The sequence below is a fragment of the Mustelus asterias genome, chromosome 16 (assembly GCF_964213995.1).
Source record: "Mustelus asterias chromosome 16, sMusAst1.hap1.1, whole genome shotgun sequence".
NCBI classification, from domain to species: domain Eukaryota; kingdom Metazoa; phylum Chordata; class Chondrichthyes; order Carcharhiniformes; family Triakidae; genus Mustelus; species Mustelus asterias.
In genome coordinates this window covers 19,665,780-19,681,218 of record NC_135816.1, presented here as the reverse complement: position 1 = coordinate 19,681,218, position 15,439 = coordinate 19,665,780, and the positions used below count along the sequence as shown (strand labels likewise).

The 15,439-nt window shown below is 41.7% G+C and overlaps 1 protein-coding gene across 1 annotated transcript; it reads right to left on the bottom strand.

The window, feature by feature from the left end:
- Positions 1–391: 391 nt before the first annotated feature.
- On the bottom strand, positions 392–15,118 carry sra1 (steroid receptor RNA activator 1). The gene is made up of 5 exons (XM_078230745.1): positions 14,888–15,118; positions 7,027–7,155; positions 6,079–6,299; positions 4,114–4,222; positions 392–1,115 (listed from the first exon to the last, which is right to left on the bottom strand). The coding sequence occupies exons 1-5, from the start codon at positions 15,039–15,041 to the stop codon at positions 946–948; spliced, it is 783 nt and encodes a 260-aa protein (XP_078086871.1). The 5' UTR covers positions 15,042–15,118; the 3' UTR covers positions 392–945.
- Between the last annotated feature and the right edge of the window lie 321 nt (positions 15,119–15,439).

The window sequence follows — 15,439 nt, the reverse complement described above, 5'->3', positions numbered from 1 at the left end:
ATGCCCCATGCCGCCCAAAATATATGTTCCAAATTGAATAACTTGGAAAACTTGAGGGAAAAAAAGTACAGACAAAAGTGCAATTTTACAATTAAGGGGCTAAGTTGCCGGGCAAACCTTCTGCAAGTTAGAAAAAGAACTTAAAAAAAGGCAATATTTGCACCTATCAAAAGTTTTTATTTTTCCAGAGAGCATTTCCCAGTCTCAGTTTTGTCAGGATGAGGGAGTGAAACAACCTTCATATTAGTGCAGCTCTGCGCAGACCAAACATTCAGCTATCCGCATCACATCCAATCATCCAGCACATTTCAAATAAGAACATCGTATACATAGGTGTGTATGAATGAAAGAAGTATGTTTTTTGATAAAATGAAAAAAAATTACACGCACATGATATTCCAAAGTTATTCCAAGATAACTCTTCACTTTGAATCTTTAATAGTTTTAAAAATATAAAATTGCAGCAGGAAGGCCACAGTTTCTGAATTACTTGCGGTAGAGTTAAATGGAAAGCTAATTTCTACAGACGTCAGGAAGACAATACATGTAAAAAAATAAAAGTCCGCCCTGGAAGAGGCCTAAGTGCTTGAAGCAATAAGACTTGGCTGTATTCTCTGTGGCAGAGGAAACTGATAATAGTCAACATCTGACATTTGCCTTCCAAACAGAATACAAGGATTTGATAATTGCAGCAGTGGCCAAGTCACCGAAAAGCTCAGTCCATTTCTTTAAGACTAAAGTGCTTTTGTAAACTCTTGAACAGTCTCGAGATAAGAATACAGCCCAAATACATGCTTTCTTCCTGCTTAATGCAGGAATCATTGACAAGTATTGCCTTCTCCTCATTCCTGTTGTTGATGTTTTATAATTTTGGTCCTTGACTGCATTCTCACAGAAGAGCAGAGTTGTCAGTTGGATCATCATGAACGGTTTAGACCTAGCCCCTCAGTTTTCTGATTCACAATCTCTGTTTGCAGTAAGGTCAGATGGTAGATTTTTGGATTCAGCAATGAGGCGTTTCACTCCGACCATCCACTGTCCCACTTCATTCACATGGTCCACCATCAAAGATCTGTGGATTTCATCAGCAGAATCCCAGTTGCAGTGCTCCATTTCTGTCAGACAAACATATACAACATATTCTTAGGACTTAAAATGTCATTGTAGCTAAACACTTAAAACAATACAAAGATGTGCTGCTAAAAGGCAGGGAAAGAGGTACAATTATACCAAATATGAGCAGAAGTGGGCCATTCAGCCCCTTGAGCCTGCTCTGCCATTCAGTAGGATCCTGGTTGATCTGTTTGTGTTGAGTGCCACATTCCCATCTCCCCCCGATAACCTTTGATTCCCTTGCGTAGCAAGAATCTACCCACCTCTGCCTTAAAAATTTTCAATGATCCACCACTTTCTGAGAGTGTTCCAAAGTCGCTCAACCCTGAGAGAAAGAATTTCTGCCCATCGCTGTCCTATAAAGGCTAACCCTAATTTTTTGATTTATTGTTATTATTATTAACAAAGTGAAAAGTATTGTTTCTTGCGTGCTATAGAGACAAAGCATACCGTTCATAGAGAAGGAAACGAGAGAGTGCAGAATGTAGTGTTACAGTCATAGCTAGGGTGTAGAGAAAAATCTACTTAATGCAAGGTAGGTCCATTCAAAAGTCTGACGGCAACAGGGAAGAAGCTGTTCTTGAGTCAGTTGGTACGTGACCTCAGACTTTTGAATTATATGAAGAAGGTGGAAGAGAGAAGGTCCAGGGTATGTGGGGTCCTTAATTATGCTGGCTGCTTTTTCGAGACAGTGGGAAGTGTATACAGAGTCAATGGATGGGAGGCTGGTTTGTGTGATGGATTGGGCTACATTCACGACTTTTGTTGTTCCTTGCGGTCTTGGGCAGAGTAGGAGCCATACCAAGCTGTGATACAACCAGAAAGAATGCTTTCTATGGTGCATCTGTAAAAGTTGGTGAGAGTCGTAGCTAACATGCCAAATTTCCTTACTCTTCTGAGAAAGTAGAGACGTTGGTGGGCTTTCTTAACTTTAAAACGTGACCCCTAACTCTGGGCTCACCCACAAGAAGAAACATCCTTTCCACGTCCACCTTGTCAAGTCCATTCAGGATCTTATATACTTCAATCAAGTTACTTCCCATTCTCATAAACTCCAGTGGAAACAAGCCCTACCTGTCCAACCTCATCAGACAACCTGCTCATGCAATCTCGTAAACATGGATAAAACACTGTTCTGAGGAAATAATTCTGAATTAGATCCCATACATCAGGAAGCCTTTTGTCTTTGTAACGCATTTCGCTATCTATTGGTGCTAACAGATCTTGGTATTCCAAGCGGTATATCCGAAGATGTGCGGGTTAGGTGGATTGGCCATGGTAAATTGCCATTTAGTATCAGGGGGATTAGCAGGGTAAATACTTGGAGTTACAGAGATGGGTCCTGGGTAGGATTGTTGTCGTTGCAGGCTCAATGGGCCGAATGGCCTCCTCCTGCACTGTAGGGATTAGAACATAGAACATAGAAGATTACAGCGCAGTACAGGCCCTTCGGCCCTCGATGTTGTGCCGACCAGTGGAACCAATCTAAAGCCCCTCTAATCTACACTATTCCAATATCATCCATATGTTTATCCAATAACCATTTGAATGCTCTTAATGTTGACAAGTCCACTACTGCTGCAGGCAGGGCATTCCACGCCCTTACTACTCTGAGTAAAGAACCTACCTCTAACATCTGTCCTATATCTCTCACCCCTCAATTTAAAGCTATGTCCCCTCGTGCTAGCCAACACCATCCGAGGAAAAAGGCTCTCACTATCCATCCTATCTAATACTCTGATCATCTTGTATGCCTCTATTAAGTCACCTCTTAACCTTCTTCTCTCTAACGAAGACAACCTCAAGCCCCTCAGCCTTTCCTCATACGATTTTCCCACCATACCAGGCAACATCCTGGTAAATCTCCTCTGCACCCTTTCCAACACTTCCACATCTTTCCTATAATACGGCGACCAGAACTGTACGCAATACTCCAAATGCGGCCACACCAGAGTTTTGTACAGTTGCAGCATGACCTCCTGGCTCCGAAACTCAATCCCTCTACCAATAAACGCTAACACACCGTACGCCTTCTTAACAACCCTATCAACCTGGGTGCCAACTTTCAGGGATCTATGCACATGGACACCCAGATCCCTCTGTTCATCCATACTACCAAGTATCTTACCATTAGCCCAGTACTCTGTATTCCTGTTACTCCTTCCAAAGTGAATCACCTCACACTTTACCGCATTAAACTCCATTTGCCACCTCTCAGCCCAGCTCTGCAGCTTATCTATGTCCCTCTGTAACCTGCCACTTCCCTCCGCACTGTCTACAACTCCACCGACTTTAGTGTCATCCGCAAATTTACTAATCCATCCTTCCACGCCCTCATCCAGGTCATTAATAAAAATGACAAACAACAGTGGCCTCAAAACAGATCCTTGCGGTACACCACTAGTAACTGAACTCCAGGATGAATATTTCCCATCAACCACCACCCTTTGTTTTCTTACAGCTAGCCAATTTTGGATCCAAACCACTAAATCACCCTCAATCCCATGTGTCCGTATTTTCTGCAAAAGCTTACCATGGGGAACCTTATCAAACGCTTTGCTGAAATCCATATACACCACATCAACCGCTTCTATGATTCTGTTCTGATTTAGGACATAGCCGTCAATTAGGAAAGAGTGAGAAGAACAAGCCATTACAGGACAAGCCACCGATAAAAAAAAATACATAAAATAGACACGGAGTTGCTTGTATTCCATGGTCCAAACTGTACAGGTTCAAGGGCCATAAATCTCCTAAGGGCTGCAGGTTAGGCACTTCTGTATTACATTAAAATTTCAATCATTAGAATTTTATAAAGAGCTGTCATTTTACAAAGAGTTCTCAGTTACAATGACAAAAAGGTTTCTATCTAAATAAACAAATCTTGTTTCACCTCCTCTATTTCACTCAGCAGTACAGGAAAGATAGTTGGTCATTCGGGCCCCTCGAGCCTCATATACAAGAATTTGGACAAGATGCAAGACATAACAAATTCATTACCTAGTGTGAGGAGGTGCATCCTTTTTTGCACTGATATGGATAGTTTTCCTGATTGCCACATCTCCTGGAGCATTATCAGCCTTCTGCCCATATCATCACAAACTTGTTTCTAGACAAAAAGTTTGGAAACAACATGCCTTCAATTATTAAATGTTGAACATTAAAACTTTTGCAAGTATTCAAAATAACACAATACCCTTCATGACCCCTAACAGCTGCCATCAAAATATCACTTTAAAATGTCATTATTATACTGTTATTTCCACTGCTATATCATCAATTTATTGGTTAAAATCCATCTGTATTATCCACAATTCCTATATGTGGGCAATCAAACTGACAGTGGCTTTTGCTACAGAAGAAATGACGAGGGGTGATTATTGATTCAGTGACATGAATTTTCCAGGGCTGAATGTCCTGCTCCTGCTTCTAGTTTCTATGTTAGAAAGTTGTTGATTCCAACTTCAAACCAGAACTTGAGCACACAATCAAAGCTGATATTTATAGCTCAATTTATAGCCTGAATTTGGGAACTGGGAATAAGGGCAATTATGGCTGTTATCCAATTTCCTACTATTACATAACATCATACTGGTACAATCAACTTTTTATCAGGTTGTTTTATCTGCACTAAATAACTGACACACCTTTCAATGGAAACAGAACTACTACGTGTATGTTGCTGCTTCTCTGCATATCAGTTTTGTTATCCAAGTAACAGCTCGAGTTCTGGAGTCTAGAACTAGGGGTCATAATTTGAGGATAAGAAGAGAGGAGAAATTTCTTCACCCAGAAGGTAGTGAATGTGTGGAATTCACCACCACAGAATGTAGTTGAGGCCAAAACGTTGTCCGATTTCAAAAAGATATTAGATACAACTCTTGGTGCTAAAGGGATCAAAGGATATGGGAGGAAGGGGGATCGGGATATTGAATTTGATGATCAGCCATGATCAAAGTGAATGACAGAGCAGGCTCAAAGGGCTGAATGTTCTCCTCCTGTTATAAAGTTGTTGATTCTAACTTCAAACCAGAACTTGAGCACACAATCAAAGCTGATATTTGTGCAGAGGATATACTTTAGTGCGAGAAGGGCCTTCCTTCAGGTCTGGTGTTAAACTAACCTCCCACTTTCCTGTTCCAATGGTTCAGTTAAATTAGAAAGTCTACATCATTCTTCAATGGGCAGCATGTTTTCTGGAGTGTTTTGGTCAATATTCTTCCCTCAGCCAATATGATTGAAAAAAATAAAAGGAAATTGTCATTTATTGTCATTGCTAATTGCAGGAGCTTGCTGTGCTAACAAGGGTTGCCATATTTGCAAATAAGGCAATGGTAGTTTTAAATCATTTGCTGTCTGGTAGAATTTTGGAATGTTCTTGTAAAATGCAAGCCTTTTCTACAACAATAGAAAATCTTGCTTATTCTGTTCCACACAGTTTATTCCGCTACCTACTATATACATTTTCAACATAATTTGTCCCCTCTTACATCAACATTTCTGATATGCAAGTATCAAGGCTGATTACATGATATTTTAAGAATAGGTATGTAGCATCATTCCTTCGCTCCTTTTAGCCTTCCATCATTCACCATTTCCAACCAACTAGCTACTGCACATCTGCTAAGCTAACTCTACAGTCAGGTGCTTTGAAGCATGTGGGAATACTGGAGCGATCTTCTCTACCTTCTATTTTGTGGAACAACAACTGGCTGTGTTCAGTACTTCTGAGGCAAAAATTTCAGTGTGTAATTAATCAGATTTTACCTCTTACAGTGCAATGTTGTTAATCATACAAAGAGTTTAAGATGACACACAGTAATTGAGTTGAACAAGAGAATATCAATACAGTCTTTGTTGACCAATTCCTCATCAGGAATCTGCAGCACTACCATTGTTCTTAGAACTTACTGGGATGAGATTTTTAAAGCCCTGCTGTAGGAATATCATTGACTGTCTGCTTACCTTAACAGTTTTCCTACAAACCTCCAGTGTCTTATTCAATGGAGCTAAAACATCTTCCACATTTACTTCACAATCAGGTGTAACTGCTGCACTTTGCACTGGTTTACAACTGCTGGACAGGCCAGATTGCTTTGGAGGTGGTGGTGGTGGTGGCATCTTCTCAGAGGCTACTGAAGAACCTGATGGTATAACTGCAGGAGGAATTCCAGCTGGTCCACAAACTACAGGAAAAATACACAATATATTAGAATCGTGCCAATGGGGGAAAACAAATCTTTCTATCACTACGCTACTGGGAGCAAATTAAATTCATGCTGTTTCATAAAAGATGGAAAGTGTCTTGTGTGGGAATTTACAGAGGGAATGGAGTAATCTCCGAATTCAGTAATACTGCTAAATTAACATGTTGCCAGTGAGCTCCATCGTGCACAGAGTGACAGGATGCAGCTTCCCAGGCTCATTTTCCCATGTGGTGAATTCCCAATTGTGAGTAGGAGGAAGTAGAGAGCAGAAAACAGATGACAGCCCTCAGGAGAGGGAGAAAAGAACGTTGAGGAAACGATCCAGCTTATGACTGTGTATCTCCTGATGATAGACGAGAGGTCAGCCTATGTAGAGATTGCTTGCCCACCCCCCTTAGAAGAAATAGCACAACACTTGGAAGAGGGGATTAAAAGAAACACAAACTGGTAAAAATGTCAACTATTTTTATACCAAGGCTGCTCAATGATACAACAGCAGAGAAAATGCTGATTTAAATAGACATTAATCCATATTTGCTTCTTATACTTTGTCGACAACTGGTGGAGGTACCGGCTCAAAGAGAGAAGTTCAAAAAAAGTTTTGGCCAGAATTTCGATGCAACTGTAATTCGAATCTGTACGCCTAAAGATTCCAAGCAGACATTCTGCCTTCGGTTGCACCTGTATCATAGTAACTAATGCTCACCTTTCGGTTTATCCAGCTGAGGTGGTGGTACCCTCTTAGTGAGAAAATGTTTCCTGGGACCAATCTGCGCTTGTGTCTGCAAACCATATGAAAACTGAGGAGGATCATTCCAGCCTCGCTCCTGGTTTCCTGAATTTGTTTTAAAAAAAGGTTTACAATTAAGCAAAACAGTATAAAATGATGGCATAAAAAATATAAATTAATTACAATAAACCATTCAAAACAACTACAACTTATATTTATATTCACAAGTAAAACATTTCAAGGCACATAAAAATTGCAATGTACAGTATATTTTTTGTATTTTCAATATTTTCCTAAATTAACAGACCATTGTGTGGTAACATCAAATCTTTTCTCTCCAATTTCCTTGAAACATGAAATTCTTTTTCCACAGGAACGTATTTTTCACCGGAAGTAACCATTAAAGGAAATTATTCTCAGAGAGTCCACATTTGTCCAAGCTACCTGTTCACCTGATTTTATTAACAGTTCATTAACTATAGAGGAAAACAAGCATCTTCCTGTTTTTTGGTGAAACCAAAAATGTACGCCTCCCTAAACAAATAAATCAACCATGGATGGATGAGCGAATACACACAAGCAGATATCAAGAGCGCTTACTAATGAGCAACAGAATAACTGGACAACTTGCATTTACTCTACTGCTTCTAGGATAAAGAACTCCACTATTATAGCAACACTGAAGTTCTCTGGTGTGATGTCAAGATGTGAAATTAGTTCACTGAAAACACATTTTTCATCTTGTTACAAAGATCTGACTGTCAGGTCCTAAAATAAGATAGACTCACCTGAAGGAACAGACAACCTCTGATATATAGTGGTATATTTCTTTTGAAAGCAGCAAATGGTGTTAAGTAGTATAAAAATAAACTCTGCCGCAGTTAGTTTGGATGCATCAAAGAATGAATATTAGCGATCAACAGTGAAGTATATTTTTCCATTGGTCAATATGTCAGTATCAAGTAAAGTTCCTCTTACTCTGCCCAAAAGTCACAAGAGAATTTAGTAATGTATTAGTGTAAACCTTTCCATTCAAAACTTTGAATCAGAGAACTTCAAAACAGAAACAGGTCATTCAGCCCAACTGGTCTATGTCAGTGTTCCATACCAGCCTCATCCCAGCCCTCCTTATCTAACACCATCAGCATACCTTTCTATTCCTTTTTCTTTTGCTTATCTACCTTTCCCTTGAATGTATCTTTCTGAAAGAGGTTCCCAACTGTTGTGTGGACATGTATCAGACAAATGGCAATTCTGTGCTGTGAATAAATATTGATCTTGTCTGACAGTGACTGACAACCAGGTGAAATGAGCTTGCTGCAAAAGTCAATCAGTAAATTGCTTCCTGGACAGGACATGCAATGTGGTAAGCTTTCTCACAGCAAACCAAGACTATTTCCTCTCCAGGATTCAACATTATAAATTCCAGTAAATGCACTTTCTCTTCTGTTAATCATTCTCCTTTCAAATGCTTTCACGCTGTGAACAGGGAGAAAACACAAATTTTAGGAACTCAAAATTTTGTTAAAATATAAACTGCTTATGAGTGTGTTGTTGGTGTTCAGTGGACAGTAATCTTCATTCTCTCAGCTCTAATACAGTGAACAGAGTTGAACCGTATTTCTTAACGGTCATTAAAATAATCAATGGAGCGTTATCCTCAGTTTGCTTAATGACTTTGGTGTCATGCATCATGTCAGTTCCCTGGTTTCAATAATGCAGCACTTAAATGTGATTGCAAATATTAAATACAATACTCAGACTAGATCACACCAGATAATTATCACCATTATGTGCTCTGCCTCCAGGCAGGTCCTCAGCTTATAAGTCTTCGCCTGGTCTCTCTTTCCTGTAAGAGTTTTAACAACACCAGGTTAAAGTCCAACAGGTTTATTTGGTAGCAAATACCATTAGCTTTCGGAGCGCTGCTCCTTTGTCAGATGGAGTGGAAATCTGCTCTCAAACAGGGCACAGAGACACAAAATCAAGTTACAGAATACTGATTAGAATGCGAATCCCTACAGCCAACCAGGTCTTAAAGACACAGACAATGTGAGTGGAGGGAGCATTAAGCACAGGTTAAAGAGATGTGTACTGTCTCCAGACAGGACAGCCAGTGAGATTCTGCAAGTCCAGGAGGCAAGCTGTGGGGGTTACTGATAGTGTGACATAAATCCAACATCCCGGTTTAGGCCGTCCTCGTGTGTGCGGAACTTGGCTATCAGTTTCTGCTCAGCGACTCTGCGCTGTCGTGTGTCGTGAAGGCCGCTTCACGACACACGACAGCGCAGAGTCGCTGAGCAGTAACTGATAGCCAAGTTCCACACACACGAGGACGGCCTAAACCGGGATGTTGGATTTATGTCACACTATCAGTAACCCCCACAGCTTGCCTCCTGGACTTGCAGAATCTCACTGGCTGTCCTGTCTGGAGACAGTACACATCTCTTTAACCTGTGCTTAATGCTCCCTCCACTCACATTGTCTGTGTCTTTAAGACCTGGTTGGCTGTAGGGATTCGCATTCTAATCAGTATTCTGTAACTTGATTTTGTGTCTCTGTGCCCTGTTTGAGAGCAGATTTCCACTCCATCTGACAAAGGAGCAGCGCTCCGAAAGCTAATGGTATTTGCTACCAAATAAACCTGTTGGACTTTAACCTGGTGTTGTTAAAACTTACTGTGTTCACCCCAGTCCAACGCCGGCATCTCCACATCATGACTCTCTTTCCTGTGCCAGTCTTTTCACTTTTTAATAATTTCCAATGATTTTCAAGCCATCCAGCATCAATATTCTTTTCCTCCCTCTTACTCATTGAAATCTTCCCTCTGTAATTTCCCTTACTAGCCCATTTCCCCTGAAGATGTGTCCTGCCCAGTTTCCATCAGTTCCTAATTACTTTCAACAAATGTCTTTGTTCGTTCACTCTCCTCTGCACTGCATCATTTGTTACTTTTTCTGTCCACCCGATCTTTTCCACTCTCCTCCGAATCCACGTTTCTAACCTACTTAGCAAGTTGGTCTCCTCTTTCCATAAGGTCCTAGACTCATCAACACAAAACAATACTCCTTGCAAGTCCCTTCTTGAAATGTTAATTTCGCTTTCCGGTTAGCAACTGTCTCTTCTCATTCAATACAATCTTTCCCATTGCCACCTTTGTTTGCATTTCTTTTTGCACCTCCAATCTTTGGCTTACTAAATGCAGAGTTAATTAAAAACTGGGGAAAAAATTTATCAATGTTTATTAAACTGTGCAAAGATATTTACTTATCAGAAGAGCAACCAGACTACTTCATGCAGACAATATAATCACCCTAAGAAAGAAGCCAAAGGCATAGAACAGTATAGAACAGTACAGCACAGAACAGGCCCTTCGGCCCACGATGTTGTGCCGAGCTTTATCTGAAACCAAGATCAAGGTATCCCACTCCCTATCATCCTGGTGCGCTCCATGTGCCTATCCAATAACCGCTTAAATGTTCCTAAAGTGTCTGACTCCACTATCACTGCAGGCAGTCCATTCCCCAACCACTCTCTGCGTAAAGAACCTACCTCTGATATCCTTCCTATATCTCCCACCACGAACCCTATAGTTATGCCCCCTGGTAATAGCTCCATCCAACCGAGGAAATAGTCTTTGAACGTTCACTCTATCTATCCCCTTCATCATTTTATAAACCTCTATTAAGTCTCCCCTCAGCCTCCTCCGCTTCAGAGAGAACAGCCCTAGCTCCCTCAACCTTTCCTCACAAGACCTACCCTCCAAACCAGGCAGCATCCTGGTAAATCTCCTCTGCACTCTTTCCAGCGCTTCCACATCCTTCTTATAGTGAGGTGACCAGAACTGCACACAATATTCCAAATGTGGTCTCACCAAGGTCCTGTACAGTTGCAGCATAACCCCACGGCTCTTAAACTCCAACCCCCTGTTAATAAAAGCTAACACACTATAGGCCTTCTTCACAGCTCTATCCACTTGAGTGGCGACCTTTAGAGATCTGTGGATATGGACCCCAAGATCTCTCTGTTCCTCCACAGTCTTCAGAACCCTACCTTTGACCCTGTAATCCACATTTAAATTAGTCCTACCAAAATGAATCACCTCACATTTATCAGGGTTAAACTCCATCTGCCATTTTTCAGCCCAGCTTTGCATCCTATCTATGTCTCTTTGCAGCCTACAACAGCCCTCCACCTCATCCACTACTCCACCAATCTTGGTGTCATCAGCAAATTTACTGATCGACCCTTCAGCCCCCTCCTCTAAGTCATTAATAAAAATCACAAAGAGCAGAGGACCAAGCACTGATCCCTGTGGCACTCCGCTAGCAACCTGCCTCCAATCCGAAAATTTTCCATCCACCACCACCCTCTGTCTTCGATCAGACAGCCAGTTACCTATCCAATCGGCCAACTTTCCCTCTATCCCACACCTCCTTACTTTCATCATAAGCCGACCATGGGGGACCTGATCAAACACCTTACTAAAATCCATGTATATGACATCAACTGCCCTACCTTCATCAACACACTTAGTTACCTCCTCAAAAAATTCTATCAAATTTGTGAGGCACGACTTGCCCTTCACGAATCCCTGCTGACTATCCCGGATTAATCCGCATCTTTCTAAATGGTCGTAAATCCCATCTCTAAGGACCTTTTCCATCAATTTACCAACCACCGAAGTAAGACTAACCACTCTATAATTACCAGGGTCATTTCTATTCCCTTTCTTAAACAGAGGAACAACATTCGCCATTCTCCAGTCCTCTGGCACTATCCCCGTGGACAGCGAGGACCCAAAGATCAAAGCCAAAGGCTCTGCAATCTCATCCCTTGCCTCCCAAAGAATCCTAGGATACATTTCATCAGGCCCAGGGGACTTATCGACCTTCAGTTTATTCAAAACTGCCAGGACATCCTCCCTCCAAACATCTATTTCCTCCAGCCTATTAGCCTGTAACACCTTCTCTTCCTCAAAAACATGGCCCCTCTCCTTGGTGAACACTGAAGAAAAGTATTCATTCATCACCTCGCCTATCTTTACTGACTCCATACACAAGTTCCCACTACTGTCCTTGACCGGCCCTAACCTCACCCTGGTCATTCTTTTATTCCTCACATAAGAGTAAAAAGCCTTGGGGTTTTCCTTGATCCGACCCGCCAAGGACTTCTCGTGTCCCCTCCTAGCTCTCCTAAGCCCCTTTTTCAGCTCATTCCTTGCTAACTTGTAACCCTCAATCGAGCCATCTGAACCTTGTTTCCTCATCCCTACATAAGCTTCCCTCTTCCTTTTCACAAGACATTCCACCTCTTTCGTGAACCATGGTTCCCTCACTCAGCCATTTCCTCCCTGCCTGACAGGGACATACCTATCAAGGACATCCAGTATTTGTTCCTTGAAAAAGTTCCACTTTTCATTAGTTCCTTTCTCTGACAGTTTCTGTTCCCAACTTATGCCCCCTAATTCTTGCCTAATCGCATCATAATTACCTCTCCCCCAATTGTAAACCTTGCCCTGCCATATGGCCCTATCCCTCTCCATTGCAATAACAAAAGACACCGAATTGTGGTCACTATCTCCAAAGTGCTCTCCCACAACCAAATCTAACACTTGGCCCGGTTCATTTCCCAGTACCAAATCCAATGTGGCCTCACCTCTTGTCGGCCTATCCACATATTGTGTCAGGAAACCCTCCTGCACACACTGCACAAAAACTTCCCCATCCGAACTATTTGACCTACAAAGGTTCCAATCAATATTTGGAAAGTTAAAGTCCCCCATGACAACTACCCTGTGACCCCCACACATATCCATAATCTGCTTAGCAATTTCTTCCTCCACATCTCTATTACTATTTGGGGGCCTATAGTAAACTCCTAACAACGTGACCGCTCCTTTCCTATTTCTAACCTCAGCCCATATTACCTCAGTGTGCAGATCCCCCTCGAAGTGCCTTTCCACAGCCGTTAAACTATCTTTGATTAACAATGCCACTCCTCCACCTCTTTTACCAGCTTCCCTACACTTAGTGAAACATCTATACCCCGGAACGTCCAACAACCATTCCTGTCCTTGTTCTACCCACGTCTCCGTAATGGCCACAACATCGTAGTCCCAAGTACCAATCCATGCCCCAAGTTCATCTACCTTGTTCCGGATGCTCCTTGCATTGAAGTAGACACACTTCAACCCACCTTCCTGTCTACCGGTACCCACCCTTGACCCTGCATATTGATGTTCTGACTTCTGTACAAATTATGTGAATGTCCATGCATTGAAAGTTGTGTTGAGAATTGTAACAAAAGAAGTGGGTGCAAAGGCACAGAGCCACATTAGATATGACCAGTTTGGATCCAGAGGGGAAGAGGGACAAAAAGCAATTGACATTAGAAGATTATGGAGTGAATGCACTTTAAGAGATGAAATCAGAAAGTGCTGGAAATATCAGTGGGTCTGGCAGCATCTGGGGAGAAAAAAACAAGAGTTAATGTCACTAGTTGAATACAAAACTTCTTCAGAATGTAGTTTAGAGTTTAGGCAGAAAATATAAATTTGTTTTGTAGATTTTGAAAAAGAATTTGTTTGGGTTGAATAGACTCAGAAGACGACTCATAAGAAATCTGTACATTGTAAGTCAGTCAGTAAGTAAGTCAGAAGATTGTAATTGTTACAGGAGTTCAACAAGGGTGTGGTTTATCACCAGGCCTCATTTTTGCCTATGGCAGGGGCAATGATCAAAGGAGCATTTGTGGACACAGAATTGGGTGTTATTATTTGGGGGAGGGGCAAGAGCATGAATGATAATATGTTAGATTTGCAGATAACACAGCACTCACAGTAAGCAGAGAATAGTGATTAAAGAACTAGTAGATATGACTGTTAACAGCAGATGTGAACTTTGGAATGAACATCAACTTGGCCAAAACAAAAGGATTCATATATCAAAATCAGAGACATAGTCCTATATCCATAAAAGGAAAATAACTGGAACAGGTGTAAGTAAATCAAATATATAAATGCACAAACAAGTAGCATAAACATAGATCTTGTGTACAAAATGGCAGTTGCAACACAATGTGCCGAAGATGTTTTAGTGTGTCATGCTGGCAAGGTGGGCTGTTCAGTACTTTTTGCTGGTCTGCCATTGTGTTGTTGTCACTCCCAGCCTGGTGTTGATTTCTAATTCAGCTGTCTGATTGATCGATCCTGTCAGTAGCATATTATATCTACACTCCTCTAATTTCGGTCTTTTGATTATACTTCATTTTAATCACTCCATGATTGATGGCTGTATCTTCAGGCCCTTCAAATGAATGATTTGATGCAGGAAGCTGAGATTTTCTTCAATGGCTGGCGGCATGTTTCCTTTTCATCCTTTTTCATCCCTTTCAGAGCTACAGCTCCAGCTACCCTTCCTCTGTCCCTCTCCTTCCTTTGTTGCCCACAATATATACATATACTTTCTTAAAATATGCCCAGTTTAGGTGTGCATAAACATCCATATGTACCCTCGATACATGTTGTCACATTTAACCCATATATATATGTTGTTATATGTAACCTACATATACACTCATGTGTCCTGGATGCAGTGTTTCCATTCCCCCTGCAGCTTCTCATTTACAAAACATGATCAAAGTGATCAGCTCCAGGGCAGCATTACATCACAGCTGACTCCAACTCTGTGCCACGTAACCAGGGTAACAGACCGTGTGGCCTGCACCTCGGGGCAGATCCACCCGCCCCTCATACACCTCGGCTTCTTTAAACTTTGCCCATCAGTTCCCCCCCCAACTCGAAGCCACCTGCTTCTCCCTCATCCTCTCACTTCACCTGGTTTGACGAAGAGATCCGACATTACTTCGCCCCGTCCCTCCTCCGAGCCGGCTCCCTGGTTTCCCGCGTCACTTCCGCCGGTCAATGGGACACGTCGCCGTACGTCATCCCACCGGAAGTATCTGTGCCGCACAGACCTCATAGTGGCCATGCTGTGTTCTCCAGGGAGCCATTGGTTTGATCAGTGCCGTACAGCAACTCACCCGCCCCTCATTGCAATGCGCAGATCTACAATTTAAATGACATTCAATCACTGGGTTGCCATTCCAACAAACTGTATTTTAATATAAAAATTATCATTTTAATTGACTTGTTTTGCATATCTTCTCATGAACTTTATAATAGTAATATAATTACTATTGTTAATCCCACAGGTGAAAAACAATTATTTTGCAATCTTGGTGCATGATTTGACTCTTGAGATCTTCAGACTCCAGTCCATTGATCACCAAGACTATTTCCACCGCTGGATTATCAACCATTTCTGTCTGCACCTCAGCTCATCTGTTGCTGAAACCCTTATTTCACTTATGTTCTTGTTACCCCTGG

Bases quoted from the DNA above. Each gene is read 5' to 3' on its own strand.
- sra1 (XM_078230745.1), bottom strand. From the start codon at position 15,041: ATGGCCACTATGAGGTCTGTGCGGCACAGATACTTCCGGTGGGATGAC. The intron at 6,300-7,026 runs GTGAGCATTAGT...TTTTTCCTGTAG, and splicing joins TCAGCTGGATAAACCGAAAG to TTTGTGGACCAGCTGGAATT. The intron at 1,116-4,113 runs GTAATGAATTTG...TTTGTCTGACAG, and splicing joins GATGCACCTCCTCACACTAG to AAATGGAGCACTGCAACTGG.